At 44.8% G+C, this 17,679-nt stretch overlaps 1 protein-coding gene across 1 annotated transcript; it reads left to right on the top strand.

Moving 5' to 3' along the window:
• The first annotated feature begins 1,336 nt into the window (after positions 1-1,336).
• LOC140715554 (ras-related protein Rab-39A-like) lies at positions 1,337-16,325 on the top strand. Its single transcript, XM_073027909.1, has 2 exons — positions 1,337-1,608; positions 14,247-16,325. Exons 1-2 carry the CDS (start codon positions 1,337-1,339, stop codon positions 14,611-14,613), a joined length of 639 nt encoding a protein of 212 aa, XP_072884010.1. The 3' UTR covers positions 14,614-16,325.
• Positions 16,326-17,679: the final 1,354 nt, after the last annotated feature.

Below are 17,679 nucleotides of genomic sequence, written 5' to 3' on the forward strand. Positions count from 1 at the left end.
GTTTATTCGTTCTCCCTGTGACCCCGTGGGTTTCCTCCAGGTGCTCTGGTTTCCTCCCACAGTCCAAAGATGGCTGGGTTAGTAGGTTAATTGGTCACATGGGTGTAATTGGGTTTGTCGGGCCACAAGGGCCTGTTACCATGGTGACTCTCTAATTAAACAAAAAAAGAGCTGTCATGGCATGTTACAACTCTACAAGATAATGGTGAGACCTTACTTACTTACTGTCCGTTAATGCCGCTGGCGTTTGGGTCCTCCATCTCTGTCTGTCTAGAGAGATGCCTCGTTGCTGTTTATGGAACCATTGTCTTTTGACCAGTCAGGGTTGTTAGCCCTGAGCTGAACCTCCAATCCTGGAGGATCAGTGGATCACTCTTAGTCCGGACTCTACCCTTTGACCTGTGTGGACCACGGGAGAAAGGGAAAGGAGGAGGGGCAGCAGGGGTGGGTGATAGGCAGGTGAGGAGAAGAGGGAAGAGGTCAGACAGGGACATTGAAGAAGAGGGGAGGGAAGGGGTGAGGGTGAGTGTATGTTACTGGAAGTTGGAGAAATCGATGTCTCATCTTGAGAAATCGAGGCATCCAATCACCTCCATCCGTTTGATATACATACTTTGTCCAAAATATGCGGCTCAACTTTTTTTGCATCTAGGAAAAGATAGTAACAATCTCTGCTCCGTGTAAAACAGCAAACAAAAAAATCAGAAGTCTTGCACGCACAAAATGCTGGGGGGACTCAGCAGGACAGGCAGCATCTATGGAGAGGAATAAACAGTTGGCGTTTCGGGCCGAGACCCTTATTCAGGACTGGAAAGGGAGGGGGGGGGGGTGGAAGATGGCAGGATAAGAAGATGGGAAGGAGGACAAACTGGAGAGCAAAGCCAGGTGGGAGGGTGGGGATGAAGTGAGAAGCTGGGAGGTGGTAGGTGGAGAAGGTAAAAGGGCTGAAGACAAAGGAATCTGATAGTGTGGACCATGGGAGAAGGGAAGGAGGAGGGGCACCAGGGGAGGGTGATAGGCAGGTAAGAGGACACACTAGGGAATTGAGGGGGGGGGGGGGTGTTGGATGTTACCGGAAGTTGGAGAAATCGAGGCTTTCACGTCGCATCCAATCACCTCCACCCGTTTGATAGACATAGTTTGTTCAAAGAATGTATATCACCTTGTCTCGCAGCGAGGAGAAGATCTTATCATTGGCTAACCAAACCAGCAAGTTACTTGTTTAAGTGAGTTCAGCAACAGACTTGTAACTCGTTCAAACGATGTTCCCGGAACGGCGTTTGGATTATTTTGAGCTGGAGAAAGTCGGCGGATTCGTTTGATTGATTTTGCCGCTATGGGCCAGGCGTGGCTATTCCTGCGAGGACCTGCGCCGCGCAGACCCGGGGGCGTAAATTGGGAAAAGTCCATCTGCCAGTTTCGGGTTATTTTGGTGGGCGAGTCGCGCGTCGGTAAAACATCCCTCGTCCTGCGTTTAACGGAGGACAAGTTCAGTGTCAGTGTCCAGCAAACGATTGGCGTGGACTATTACGCACACATGCTGGAAACTCCGTCGATACTGAGAGTGAAGCTTCAGGTCTGTGACACGGCGGGGCAAAAGGAACTCAGGTTTGTCTATTTTCTGTGAATTACATTGTACGCTTGTTCGGACTATGTAACTCTGTGACCCGTCTGGAGCGGGGCGCGAATTCAGAAATCGGATGTGCAAAGGAACTTAGGACCTTATTGTAACTTTTAAAAGTTTAAGATATATTGCACTGTACTGTTACTTCAAAATAACACATTTCTCGACATAAGTAGGAGATAAGAAACCTAATTCTTAAGGTTAGCTTGCAGGTTGAGTCGGTGGCGAGGAAGGCGAATGCAATGTTAGCATTCATTAACAGAGAGGACTAGAATATATAATCAAGGATGTAATACTGAGGCTTTGTAAGGCACTGGTCAGACCACACTTGGAGTACTGTGAGCAGTTTCGGACCCCTTATTTCAGAAAAAGGAGAGATGACGGAGGAAGTTCACGCGAATGACCCCAGGAATGAAAGGGTTAACGTTTGAGGAGCGTTTGATGGCTCTGCTCCCGCACTCGCTGGTGTTTGGAGGAATGGGGGAGGGGATCTCATCGAAGCCTACCAAACATTGAAAGGCCAAGATAGGGTTGATGTGGAGAGGATGTTTCCAACAGTGGCCAGAGGGCACAGCCTCAGAATAGACAGTCGTCCCTTTAGACATGAGGAGGAATTTCTTTAGCCAGAGGATAGTGAATCTGTGGGAATTCGTTGCCACAGACGGCTATGCAGGCCAAGTCATTGGGTATATTTAAACTGGAAGCACAAACGAGAAAATATTTAGATGCTGGAAATCCAAGTAATACACACAAAATGCTGGAGGAACTCAGCAGGCCAGGCAGCATCAACTTAAAGCGGAGGTTGATTCGTCAGGGTGTGAAACGTTTTGGGGAGAAGGCAGGAGAATGCGATTGAGAGGGAAAATAAATCCGCCATGATGGAATGGCGGAGAGGAGTTGATGGGCCAAAGGGATTTATTTCTGGTTCTATGTCTCATGATCTTTACAGTCACAATCAGTCTGTAATGTGGATAAACACAGCGCTCTCTTGTTCAAACATCAAGTTAGACTGTGTGGGTTACACTTGACCGTGACCCGTTGCCCTAATGGAACGGAACGGCACATGGCGGCCAGCACAACGTCTGTACAGGCGACACGGGTTCAATTCCTGCCACTGCCTGTAAGGAGTCCCTGCAATCTCCGCGTGAGTTTCCTCCACGGTCCAAATGCCTCGTAGTAGGTCAAATGGTCATTTGATCCAATTTTTGTAGGTAATTTGTCCCAAACTAGGCCTGGATTAAATCGGGGGATTGACGGGCAGCACTACCCGCACTATCTCAATCAATCAAAGCTATTACAATGACAGCGACCTGAGCCCTGCCGAAGCGGAGCAAACAGGCCCTTCGGCCCATCTAGTCTTTGCCAGGATGTGGTCTGGATTGGAGGGCGTACCTTATGAGAGTAGGTTGAGTGAATTTGGCCTTTTCTCCTGGGAGAGACAGGAGGTTGAGAGCTGGTCTGATGAAGATGTATAAGATGATGAGAGGCTTTGATCGTGTGGGGAAAGGGGAAAGCCAGGGCTGAAATGGCTAACACTAGGGGGTGTAGTTTTAAGGTGCTTGGAAGTAGGTACAAGGGGAATGTGAGGGGTAAGTTTTTCACACAGAGTGGTGGGTGCATGGAATGCACTGCTGGTGGCGGTGGTGGAAGCAGATACTATAGGGTCTTTTAAGACGTACAAAAAAACTGGATGAACTCAGCAGGTCGGGCAGCATCCGTTGAAAGAAGCAGTCAACGTTTCCGGTCGAGACTCTTGGTCAGGACTAAAGGAGGAGGGGGCAGGGGCCCTATAAAGAAGGTGGGGGGAGGGTGGAAAACCAATCAGAGGAAAGATCAAGGGGTGGGGGAGGGGAAGCAGGGAGGGGATAGGCCAGAGAGGTGAAGAAGGAATGTAAGGGGAAAGCACTAAGGGTAGTAGAAGAAGGCAGAGTCATGAGAGGTGATAGGCAGCTAGAAGAGGAGACAGAGTGAAGGTGGGATGGGGAAGGGGGAGGGAGGGAATTACAGGAAGTTAGAGAATTCGATGTTCATACCAAGGGGCTGGAGACTACCCAGACGGTAGATGAGATGTTGTTCCTCCAACCGAAGTTTGGCCTCATCATGGCAGTAGAGGAGGCCATGTATGGACATATCGGAATGGGAATGTGAAGGAGAGTTGAAGTGAGTGGCAACCGGGAGATCCTGTCTGTTGTGGCGGATGGAGCAGAGGGGCTCAATGAAGCGGTCCCCCAATCTGCGTCGGGTCTCGCCAATGTAGAGGAGATTTGATTTGTACTTCTTGATTTGACCACAGCATCTGCAGTATACTTCGTGTTTACTAAGGGTCTTTTAAGAGCCTCTTAGATAGGTACATGGAGCTTAGAAAAATAGAAGGTAATGAGCTAGGGAAACTCTAGGCTGCTTTTAGAATAGGTTACATGGTTGGCACAATATTGTGGGCCGAAGGGCCTGTAATGTGCTGTAGACTTCTATGCCGAAACTATTTAACCCCCTACTCCCATCGACCTAATATGTACCTATAGAAATCTGCACCGGGCCCATAGCCCTCCATACCCCTACTATCCATGTATCTGTCCAAACTTCTCTTAAACATTAAAATCGAGCTCGTGTGCACCAGTGGTGCTGGCAGCTCATTCCACTCTCTCACGACCCTCTGAGTGAAAAAGTTCCCCCTCATGTTCCCCTTAAACTTCTCACCTTTCACCCTTAACCCATGACCTCTGGTTGTAGTCCCACCTAACGTCAAAGGGAAAAGTCTGCTGTCTATACCCCTCCAATAAGTCCAATAAGGAGTTTTTACGTTCTCCCTGCGACCGAATGGGTCTTCAAAGATCTGCCAGCTATTATGTGGGCTTGTTGGGCCAGAAGAGAGTTTTTACCGGGTTGTATCTCTAGGTCAGTAGGTTTCTCACTCAAGTTAGGGAAGATTTCTTGGGCCCTTGAGTAAATCACACGTATGGGGTTGGGGGGCAGAGAATTGGAAGCTGGAAAGTGGGGGGGGGGAGTACGTAGGAACAAGGTGAGAGGGCTGGGGTGCGGTGAATCTGCGGGTTGGAGTATGCCTTGGGGGGCTTGAGGGAGCATTCGAGGAGAGAGGCATGCAAGTCCCTGGTGCAGGGAATGATGGCTCAGACGATACTGTGAATATGTTCGCAGGAGATTAAAGAGGCAGCACAGTCATAAGACAGGAGCAGAATGAGGCCATTCAGCCCATTGGTTCTGATGCCTTTCTATCATGGCTGATCATATCCCTCTCAACCCCATTCTCCTGTCTCCTTCACATAACTTGCCACTCTTACTTATCAAGAGCCTATCAACACCCATTATAAATATACCCATATTTACCACCATCCATAGCAATGAATTCCACAGATTCTCCACTTTCTGGTTCAAGAAGTTCCTCCTTGTTTCTGTTCTAAAGGGATGGTGCTCTAACCTGAGGCTGCGCCCTCTGGCCCCAGACCCCCCCTCTATAAGAAACATTCTTCCTACTCTCTCTAGGCCTTGCAATATTTCATAGGATTCAATCAGATTTCACCCCCCCCCCCCCCATTCTAAACACCAGTGAGTACAGGCCCAGAGCCATTAAACGCTCCTCATAGGTTAACCCATTCATTCCTGGAATCATTCTTATGAAATGATGGAGTTCAACCCGGAGAAGTGTGAGGTGGTACATTTTGGAAGGACAAACTCCAAGGCAGAGTACAAAGTAAATGGCAGGATACTTGGTAGTGTGGAGGAGCAGAGGGATCTGGGGGTATATCGCCACAGAAAGTTGCCTCACAGGTAGATAGGATAGTTAAGAAAGCTTATGGAGTGTTAGCTTTCATAAGTCAAGGGATAGAGTTTAAGAGTTGCGGGGTAATGATGCCGCTCTGTAAAACTCTGGTTAGGCCACACTTGGAGTACTGTGTCCAGTTCTGGTCGCCTCATTATAGAAAGGATGTGGAAGCATTGGGAAAGGGTACAGAGGAGATTTACCAGGATGCTGCCTGGTTTAGAGAGTATGGATTATGATCAGAGATTAAGGGAGCTAGGGCTTTACTCTCTGGAGAGAAGAAGGATAAGAAGAGACATGATAGAGGTATGCAAGATATTAAGAGGAATAGATAGAGTGGACAGCCAGTGCCTCTTCCCCAGGGCACCACTGCTCAATACAAGAGGACATGGCTTTAAGGAAAGGGGTGGGAATTTCAAGGAGGATATTAGAGGAATGTTTTTTACTCACAGAGTGGTTGGTGTGTGGAATGCACTGCCTGAGCCAGTGGTGGAGGCAGATATACTAGTGAAATTTAAGAGACTACCACACTGGTATATGGAGGAATTTAATGTGGGGGAATATATGGGAGGCAGGGTTTAAGGGTGGGCACAACATTGTGGACTGAAGGGCCTGTACTGTGCTGTACTATTTATTCTATGTTCTATGTTAAATTCCGCTCCATCTATCGCAGCACACCTTTTAGATAAGGGGATCAAAACTGCTCGCAAGTGCGATCATACAGTCACAGAGCTCTATATAGCACAGAAACAGGCCCTTCTGTACCTACCCCATTGCAACCTGTCATTCTACCTCGTTCCATTGATCTGCACCCGGGCCACAGCCCTTCAGACCCTTCCCGTCCATGTACTTGCCCAAACGTCTCTCAAACGTCACAATCGAACCCACATCCACCACTTCTGCTGGCAGCACGTTCCACGCTCACACCACCCTCTGAGTGAAGAACCTCCCCCTCAGGTTCCCCTTAAATACTTCTACCTTTCAAATGAGAGGAGATTCAAGGATGGGAAGGGTAGATTTGTGTGGGACGAGATGAGGGGTGAGTGGGAGGCAAGGAGATAACTGCAGAAGGGATCTATCTGTGTGTAATGTTCTGCAGCGGTCTGGATCTCCCTTGCAAATGGACCAAGAGCTCACTGTGATGTCTTCATATGCGATTGTGTAGGAACCTCCCCACTGTTACCTCATTCTCCTCATTATCTAGATCACGACAGTTTGACCTCTTGGTACTGAAATGATATTTCACAAGATCACAAGACAAAGGAGCAGAAGTAGGCCATTTGGCCCATTGGGTCTGCTCTGCCACTCCACCATGAGCTATACTATTCTCCCGGTCTAGTTCCAATTTCCGGCTTTTTTCCCATATCCCTTGATACTCTGACTAATTAGATACCTGTCAATCTCCTCCTTAAAAACCCTCAATGATTGGGCCTCCACAGCTGTATGTGGCAATGAATTCCATAAATCCACAACCCTCTGGCTAAAAAATTTCTCCCCATCTCTGTTTTAAATGGGTACCCTCTAATTCTAAGACTGTGACCTCTTGTCCTGGACTCACCCACCACGGGAAACAGCCTTTCCACATCTACTCTGTGTTTTCTTTATGTCCCACTCCCATCAAGGAGGAGGCCACGTACCGTCAGACGCAAAAACATTTACTGTCCATACGCAGTAAGGCTGATCCAAACCTTCCCCCATCAACCCACCCCTCCACGCCCCCAACCACCACTACTTCAGAATTTCCTGTCAGGGTCACCTCCTGTGCCTGGTGTCACTTTATGGACATACAGTCAATCTATGTACATAAGCTATCTTGTGTATTTGTATTTATTGTGTTTTTAAAAAATTATTGTGCTCTTTAATTAGTGTTATTTTTGTGCTGCATCTTATCCTGAGCAACAATTACTTTGTTCTCCTTTACATTTGTGTACTGGCAATGACATTAAACAGTCTTGAATCTTGACGTTCTGATTGTAATCATCTTGTAAAGACTATATATTATGTTCATCTGAGTGCTGAAATCTTGCAGGGGTTGATAGATTCTCGATTGATCAGGATATGGGGAGAAGGCAGGAGATTGGGGGTGACAGGGAAATGGATCGGCCAAGATGAAATGGCAGAGCAGACTTGATGGGCCAAATGGCCTAATTCTGCTCCTATATCTTATGGTCTTACCAGCTGCTTCTGTGCTTATGATGCTGCTTCAAGTAACTTTTTTTTCCATGTGTACAGATAAGTATTCGGTGCAAATGACAATAAGCTTGAGCTTGGCTTTGACCTTGTGGACAGCCCCACTGATGACAGATCAGATTGTTGCCCTGATGACTTTCATGCCATGCCTAACAAACTCAATGAATAAGCTGGTGGATACGGCAACAGGAATTGCAAGATTCTTTAGTGACGTACTATTTATTGAGATGCGGTGCGGAATAGGCCCTTCCGGCGCCCTTCAAGCTGTATCACCCAGCAATCCACACATTTAATCCTCACCTAATCATGGGGTAATTTACAACGATCAATCAGTACGTCTTTGGTCTGTAGGAAGAAACCAGAGCACCCAGAGGAAACCCATGCAGTCACGGGGAGAACGTACAAAATAACAAAATAATTTCCCACTTCGGATCAATATTATTATTATTACAAAATCCTTACAGGCAGTGGTGGGAATTGAACCTGGGTCACCTCTACTGCAGAGCGTTGTGCTAACCAGTATGCTATTGTGCTGCCCTCTTCACATCTCATTGAACCCTTAATGAGGTAGGGCCGTTGAAGTGCTTCCTTTGTGACTGCATCAGTGTGTTGAGCCCAAAATAGATCCACCGCGATGTTGAGGCACCGGAACTTGAAGCTGCTCACCCTTTCCTCTGCTGACCCATTAATGAGGACTTCCATGTCCTACCTTGATTTCCTCTTCCTGAAGTCCACTAGCATTCAGTTGTTTCTGCTGACATTGAGTGTGAAATTATTGTTTTGACACCTCAAACCAGTTGATCTGTCTCACTCCTATAAGTCTGCTCATCGCCATCTGAAAAACCTGGAAGTTACAGCTGGAGTTTAGGAGGATTTCTACTCCTACCTTGGAAGTCACTCCTCTAAGAGGACAACAAACTTGTCTTAGGCTTTAGAGGCTTATGTGCCTTATTAATCTGGAGTACGATGTTGGCTTGAGTCAGGGCCTTGTGCTTTGTCTCTTGGTAGGGTCACCCATGCCAGAGGGTGGTGAATCTGTGGAATTCATTGCTACAGGTGGCTGTGGAGGACAAGTTATTGGGTTTATTTAAGACAGCAGTTGATAGGTTCTTGAATTAGTCAAGAGTGTCAAGGTTATGGGAAGAAGGCAGGAGAATGCGTTGAGAGAGATAATCAGCCATGATTAAATGATGGAGCAGACTTGATGGGCTGAGAGGCCTAATTCTGCTCATATGTCTTATGGACATGATCTTTTATGTATTTGTTTAGTTAGTTAGTTATTGATTTAGTGATTGATTGGGATCCTTTGAGCTGTGCTGCCCAGCAACCGATTTAACCCTAGCCTAACCACGGGACCATTTACAATGATCAATTAACCTGCCAACTGGTACGTCTTTGGACTGTGGGAGGAAACCCACACGGTCGCAGAGAGAATACAGGCAGCGGGGGGAATTGAACTCCGGTCGCTGGCACTGGAAAGCGTTGTGCTAACCACTGTGCTACCGTGTCACCCAAGAAGTAGCTGCAAGAGAAATGCAGGGAGCGCCAATCATTATCTGACCTTTTAGCTTAAAACTCACAAGGTGCTTTGACCATTGGTAAGGGATTGTGCAGCATCCATATCAAATTGATAGTCTCAGTTTTAGAAAAGTTCAGCTCAGAAACAGGCCCTTCAGCCCATCTAGTCCATGCCAAACTATTAATCTGCCTAGTCCCATCGCCTGCACTAGTCCCATACCCTTCCATCCTAACCAAATTTCCCTTGTGTTGAAATCAAAGCACATTCGCCGTTTCCACTGGCAGCTCATTCCACACTATCACCAGCCTCTGAGTGAAGAAGTTCCCCTTAAACGGTTAACCCATGAACCTCAAGTTTTAGTCTTACCTAACCTGAATGGGGAAAATAAACCTGCTTATACTGACCTTATCTATACTACTCATGATTTTGGATTAATTCATGCCACGTTGCATGATGTGGCTGTACATGGTCTTTCTATGACCGTGATTGTTCTTGGCAAATCTTCCCGCCATTGCCGCCTTCTGATCAGTGCCTTTGCAAGACAGGTGACCCATCTTGATTGTCCGCCAGGACTTGCGATATGCACCAGCTGCTGATATGACCATCCAGCACCTGCTCCCATGGCTTCATTTGACCCTGACTGGGATGGGGTCAGGGGGTGGGGTAGGCAGGTGCAATAACTTTCTCAAAGATGACATGCAGGTTAGCAGAGGGAAGGAGCACCTTATCTCCACTCCCATATTTAAACTAAAAGTATTATTTGAAGGTGCCTTTCCAGCCATGAAGCAATGTCAAGTACATTATTGATAAATTTAATAAGCACAAGAGATTCTACGGATACAGGAAAAGTGTTGACTCTTTATTCCTTACCATAGATGCTGCCTGACCTGCTGAGTTCCTCCAGCGTTTTGGGGGGGTTCATAAACTTAATATCACTAATCTAGGTTCTGTTGGGGTGCAGTTGAGAGGCTGGAAAGGCAGCTTTCATATGTCAGTAAAGGAGAAAAGTTTTCATTGTAGCTCACTCAAAAACAGAAGTGCACTCCAATGTCAAAACAAACACTATCTGCTTAATCTAGAGATAAACCAGGAATTCAATAACCTCTCGCTCAGGGATGGGTGTTTAGCTCAATTTAACTTCATGCTTTCTCTTGGGGATGCATAAGGTAGAGAGTGCCTTATCCAGAATGAGAGAGGAGCTGGCCAAAGTTGATTGCAAGGGGACACTAGCAGGGGTGATGGCAGAACTGTATTGGGCGGAAGGTGCAGGATAGATGCATCCCAAAGATGAAGAAGTATTGTAAAGGGAGGATGAGACAACCGTGGCTGAAAGGGGAAGTCAAAAACTAAAAGAGGGAGCAAAAATTAGTGGAAAGTTAGAGGTTTGGGAAGCTTTTAAAAACCAATAGAAGTGAACTTAAATAAAAAAACATGAGAGAAAAGATGAAATATGAAGATAAGCTAGCCATAGGTATCAAAGAGGATACCAAAAGTATTTTCAGATGTTTTAAGAGTAAGAGAGAGGTGAGAATGGATATTGGACCACTGGAAAATGACGCTGGGGAGGTAGTAATGGAGAACAAAGAAATGGTGGACAAACTTAAGTATTTTGCATCAGTCTTCACTGTGGAAGAAACTAACAGTATGACAGAAATTTGGGAGTGTTAGGGCCAGAAGTGAGTGTAGTTACTATTCCCAAGCTTGGGAAGCTGAAAGATGTGAAGGGAGGTAAGTCACCTGGATCAGATGGACTACACCCCAGGGTTCTGAAAGTGGTGACTGAAGAAATTGTGGAGGCATTAGTAATGATCTTTCAATAATCACTCAGTGCTGGACTGGTTCCAGAGGACTGGAAAATTGCAAATGTCACTCCACTCTTTGAGAAGGGAGGGACGCAGAAGAAAGGAAATTACAGGCCCAACTTCAGTGGTTTGGAAGATGTTGCAGTCCATTATCAAGGATGAGGTTGTGGGGTACTTGGAGGCACATGATAAAGTAGACCAAAGTCAGCAGGGGAAATCTTGCCTGACAAATCTGTTGGAATCCTTTGAAGAAATAAGAAGCAGGTTTGACAAAACAGAGTCAGTGGATGTCGCTTACTTGGATTTTCAGAAGGCCTTTGACAAGGTGTCGCACATGAGGTTATTTAAGAAGTTAAGAGCCTGTGGTATTACAGGAATAATACTAGCATGGATAGAGCATTGGATGATTGGCAAGATGCAAAGAGTTGGAATAAAGGGGGCCTTTTCTTGTTGGATGCCAGTGATTAGTGGTGTTCCATAGGGGTCAGTATTGGGACCACTTAGTTTCACATTATATGTCAATAATTTGGATGATGCAATTGATGGCTTTGAGGCCAAGTTTATAGACAATATGAAGATAGGTGGAGGGGCAGGTAGTGTTGAGGAAGCCAAGAGTTTGTAGAGGGATTTAGACTAATTGATAGACAGGTTACTATCGATGCAATGCTCCTCAGACAGGATGAAGAGGTCAATACTCCCCAATGCCATTAGGCTTTACAATTCAACCGCCAGGACTTAAGAACTTTTTAAAAGCTATTATTAATGCTTTTTGAGATAGTGATTTAGACGCATATCATATTTTTTTACTGAGTTAAGTATTGTATGTAATTAGTTTTGCTACAACAAGTGTATGGGACATTGGAAAAAAAAAGTTGAATTTCCCCATGGGGATGAATAAAGTATCTATCTATCTATCTATCTATATAATTGGGAGAATGGGTAAAGGTGTGGTAGATGGTATGGTCATGTACTTCGGTAGAAGGAACAAAGGTGTAGACTATTTTCTAAATGGAGAGAAAATCCAAAAACTGAAGGTGCAAAGGAACTTGGGAGGCCTCATGCAGGATTTCCTAAAAGTTGACTTGCAGGTTGAATCAGAAGGCAAAGGCAAATGTTAACATTCATTTCTCTGCGACTGTGTGGGTTTCCTCCAGGTGCTCTGGTTCCCTTCCACAGTCCAAAGACGTACCAGTTGGCAGGTTAATTGATCATTGTAAATGGTCCCGTGGTTAGGACTAGAATACAAGAGCAAGGATGTAATGCTGAGGCTTTAAGGCACTGGTCAGAACACACTTAGAGTATTGTGATCAGTTCTGGGCCCCTTATCTAAGAAAGGATGTGCTGACGCTAGAGAGTGTCCAGAGGAGGTTCATAAGAATGATCGCAGGAATGAAGGTGTTAATATGAGGAGTGTGTGATAGTTCTGGGCCTGTACTTGCTGGAGTTTTGAAGACTGATTGAAATCAGTTTCAAATCTGATTGAAACATACCAAGTATTGAAAGGCCTAGACAGAGTGGATTTTGGAGAAGATGTTTCCTACAGTGGGAGAGTCTAAGGCCAGAGGACACAGCCTCAGAATAGGGAGAAGTCCATTTACAACAGTGATGAGAAGGAATTTCTTTAGCCAGAGGGTGGTGAATCTGTCGGTTGCATTGGTATGGATAGCTGTGGAGGTGAAGTCATTGGGTACAGTATTTTTAATGCAGAGGTTGATAGATTCTTAATTAGTAAGTGGGTCAAAGATTATGGGAAGAAGATGGGAAAATGGATTTGTAGTCAAAAGAATGAAACTGAATGTACTTAAATGTACTGAGACACTTTTAAACCCAAACTAATTTAGTTTTCTTTTGCTAATTGTTCTCTTGATAATTGTCCTTCCTCCTGCTCTCTCACAAAACCCTCAAAGTTCAAAGTAAATTTATTCTCCAATAATATATATATCTCACCATAATATGTATATAATGTCACCATAATCTCACTCAGAGAGTAGTGGGAGTGCGGAACGAGCTGCCATCTGATGTGGTAAATGTGGGCTCACTCTTAAGTTTTAAGAATAAATTGGATAGATACATGGATGAGAGAGGTCTGGAGGGTTATGGACTGGGTGCAGGTCAATGGGACTGGGGAATAAAGTTTTGGCACAGACTAGAAGGGCTGAATGGCCTGTTTTCTGTGCTGTAGTGTTCTATGGTTCTATACTCCCTTCAGATTCATTTTCTTGCAGGCATTCATAGAAGAACAAAGGAATACAATAGAATCAATGGAAAAACTATATATATATATATATAAAATAAAAAAAGACTGGCCACCAATGTGTAAAAGAAGACAAACTGAGCAAATACAAAAATAAATAATGAGAACATGTGTTGTAGGGTCCCTGAAAGTGAGTCCATAGGTCATGGAATCAACTCAGTGTTGAGGTGAGTGAGTTCAGGAGCCTGATGGTTGAAGGGTGATGGCTATTCCTGAACCAGATGGTGTGGGACTTAAGGTTTTCTGCTCCTCCTGCCTGATGGTTGTAGTGAGAAGAAGGAATGACCAGCCTCCATGTGCTGTGCTTAGAACAAGTCATCTGACATATCAGCACAACTACAAATTGGCGTACCATCTCTGACATTTCCCTTTCTCAAGTCAACATTGTTGGTTTTGCTGACGTTGAGTGTGAGGTCATTATTGTGGCACTAAGCAGGTGTTCAATCTTACTCCGAAATGCTGAATTATCACCATGGTGCTGTCATTGCTGCATTTGTGGATATTTTAAGAGCTGTCCTTAGTCCTCAGAAAGTAGAGCAGGATTGTTTTGAAAGATATATTTTGACAAAATCCCTGCAATGCTGGATCATAGCCCTCAATACACATCCTATCCATGCACTTATCCAAACTTCTCTTAATTTTTATTTAACTATGTCGCTTGGCAACCACATTTTCCACTTTCATACTGTTCAGATTATGAACAGTTCCCGGGAATGAAACCCTGTTGTAACTCGGGAAGGATATGCACTTCACTCAATGTCACTTGGCCGTGTAATTAGAATGCTGTAGTGTACTGATTAGCACAGTGCTTTACAGTACCAGCACCCCTGGGTTCAATTGCTGCCATTGCCTGTAAGGAGTTTGTACGTTCTCCCCATGACGTGTTTCCTCCCATAGTCCAAAGACGTACCAGTTGGTAGGTGAATTGGTGATTGTAAATTGCCCCGTGATTAGGCTGGGATTAAATCAGGGAATTTCTGAGGGGCTCGGCTTGAAGTTCCAGAAGGGCCTATTTTGTGTTGTATTTCAATAAATAAATAAAGTTGATTTTATCCTATTATTTGTCGTCTTTTTTTTAGGACAATGACAGGATCATATCTCCAAGTTATGCTTGGCGGTCTGCTGGTATTTGACATTACAAATCGCCATTCCCTTGACTACATTAGAAACTGGCTGGATGAAGCCAGCGACCTGTTTGACCAGTGCAAGTATGTCTTCATTCTTGTTGGCCACAAGAGTGACCTGTCAGCTGAAAGGACAGTCTCTACAGAGGAAGCCGAGAAATTTGCAGAAGACTTGGGCTTGAGATACATTGAGACGTCTGCCAAAGACAACACCAACATACAAGAAGTGTTTCACATGCTGGCAGCGTCGATTGCCGAGATGGTGAAACCAAAGATCAAGGGAGGAATTGCTGAAACACGACTTGTCATATTCAACCGATGACTTTTGGCTTTGGATCGAAGAGTTTTGATGCTGCATTGACCTGATCTATTTTACATAAGAGGGAAAGGTGACAAACTTGGTCCATCACAATCATTTTGCAACTAGCAGATGATGACGTGATCTTGACAGATTGAAATGGATCTTTCATGACCGTTAAGTAGCTGAGATGAACGCCAATGATCTTCATTGATGCGCTTCACTGGTACATCCAGGTACACTTTTTATAACTGGGACTTCTTCATATTATTGATAAAGTGATTACGGTTGCTGGAAATCTGAAATAAAAGCAGATGGTGCCGGAGGAACTGGGTGAGGCAGGTACTGAGGAAAGAGAAACTGCTAATATTTCAGTCTGACTCTACCCAGTCTAATATTTCTACCGTTTCATACCAAGAGTGGAGAAAATGGCAAATGATCCGTTTGTGTAAATGAGGCAAAATAATTATCTTCACTACAAAGCCTGTGGGGCTGGGAGGAAGAACAAACTACCAAAAGCACCATGGTTTGGATCGCCTCATTCCGTGCAGTGATATAGAGTGTCTAATGGAAAATGTAGAAATGCATTGTTTGTCATTAGAGTACTGTACAGATGAATTGATAGTGAGGAGCATCAAAATTACCTTTGACAATTTTATGTAGCAGAGTTTTGTTTTTATGGAGATAATTCCTAGTTTTTATTACCACAGCATGAATCTCCACAGGTGCTGGTTTCACAGGATTTTGTTGTTTTATTCTCGATATTTTAATATCCCCAAAGTTTTATAATAAAAGTAGTCTGGAGATTATTATATGTGTAGTATTGCACCCTCAGCCCCAGAACAGAACAATGAGAGGAAATGTTGTGCTTTTTAAAAAGAAAAACCAGAATTTCAGATTTATTGTAGAGTTGGAAAGAATTGGAAAAGTGTAGCTCAGGTGGTTGATAGTTGGGTTGAGTTGTTCTTGAATCCTGGCAACTTATTTGCAAACTTTTCATCACCATTCAAGGGGACATTGTCAATACTCTGTTCATTTGCAGTGTGTCCTCCAAATGAATGGTCTTTATATACTTTTCTGGAACGATGTCCAATCATCTGATTGAAAAGTATTGAAAGGCCAAGCATTCGGAGGACACAGCACAATCGACAGCGCACTGATGATGTCTCCTCGCATGGCAATAAAACATTTGCAAGTAAATTGCTAAGATCGGAGAACAACTCCACTTAACCATACTATAGAGATCTGACTTTTTTTAGATGTGAAAAATCAGGCTTTGCAGTACCTTTTTCTATGACTTTAAAATGTTTGAAAACTGTATTATGATATTTAAGTGGAAAAGAAACCCATATTTATGCAATGGATTCATTTTATTAATTTTAACAATTATTTGCACATTGTTAATTGTGAGCTTGAAAATAAAATAGATGTAAGTAGGCCTCAGCATGTCAGTGGTCTGTTGAGTTGAACATGGAGCCCAATGTTTGGATTTACTATTTCCTGATTGACATTCGCAGTGTCTATATTTGGGTGGTGGGGTGGGGATATGTCTCTACCAAAGGAAGGGTAAAGTGCTCCTTCCCTCTGCTAGCCTGGAGGTCACCCTTGGGCAAGGTGTAGCACCTGCTTATCCACCCCCCTCTCCCACCATGATCAGGGTCACGTGAAGCCATGGGTGAGCAGGTGGTGGATGTTCGCATGAGCAGTTGATGCACATTGCAAATCCTGGTTATGTGACCACTGACGCCAGGCAGACAATCTCTGAAGAGTATGGCTGGTGTCACCCGTATGGTAAAGACACTGCCCAGAAAAAGTCAATGGGAAACTACTTCTATAGAAAAAATTTGTCAAGAACAATCATGGTCAAAGATCATGATCGCCCACAAAATACAACACAGCACGTAATGATGATAATAGTGCATTGGTCTAGTAACTAGATCCAACAAAGAAACTGCCTCTATTCTAGACAAGGGATGGCAGGCGCAGTTGTTCCCTGTGGAGATCGGCTGCAGAGGTTTCCCAGCCAAATCAGCACGGTGGTTGTTGTCAGCTCTGGGCCTGGATGAAAGGAGCAAAAAACAAGCAGCTGGTAGGATGGGGAAAGAGGCAGAGCGAGCCTGGTGTTGGATTTGAAGTAGGCAAGAGGAGGGAAGCTGGAAGCCAGGGGCAGATGGGCAGTGATTTGGCCACCACTGCTGGCCCACCAACAGGACAGTGTTGTGGTTGAGTCAAAACACTGTGAAGATTGGGAACCTGATGACATCTGCTTCTGGCTGAAGGCTATGGTTACCTCAAGATATCTGGAGAATGCAGCCTAACAGGTGTATGTAACAAGCTGAAGAGAAAAGGAATTTCTTTAGCCAGAGGGTATGGAATCTGTGGGATTAATTGCCACAGACAGCTATGGAGACCAAATCACTGGTGATATTTAAAGCAGAGGTTGGGAGGCACTTGATTAGCAAAGGCTTCAAAGTGCATGGGGAAAAAGCAGGAGAATGGGGTTGGAGGGAAATAAATCGGCCATGATCGTGCGGTGGAGCAGACTTGGTGGGGACCAAATAGCCTAATTCTGCTCCTATGTCTTATAAACCCTACATTGAAATGCATCGATGACCAACACAATGGAAGGACTCTGCAGCCTGCAAGTGTCATCAACCTAGCACGCCCACAATGTAGTAATGACAACCCAGAAGTCTTTGGAGTGTGAGAGGAAACCAGGGCAGCTGAAGGAATACCATGTGGTCACTGGGAGAACGTACACACTCCTCTCAGACAGCAGCGGGTATAGAATCCTGATTGGTGATCGTTGCTGCTCCTGTAAAGCGTTGCACTAACTGCTACACCACTGTACTGATATCTCCTTCAAAAAGCCTCTGGCTTTATACCCTTGAGTGAATATGTTAATGCTCCTGAAGCCTTAGTTTTAACCAGCATCTATCTCCAAGCCTGTTTGGGATTCACATTGTCTGAGCGATTGGCTTGTTCTCCTAAACTTGGGGACCTGGAACGGACCAATCACTTTACTTTTACCCTCACTCTGAAGAGCTGTACTGTTTATACTAATTAGTCTAGAAAATGCGCATGGATGTG

The sequence above is a fragment of the Hemitrygon akajei genome, chromosome 24 (assembly GCF_048418815.1).
Source record: "Hemitrygon akajei chromosome 24, sHemAka1.3, whole genome shotgun sequence".
Taxonomy (NCBI): domain Eukaryota; kingdom Metazoa; phylum Chordata; class Chondrichthyes; order Myliobatiformes; family Dasyatidae; genus Hemitrygon; species Hemitrygon akajei.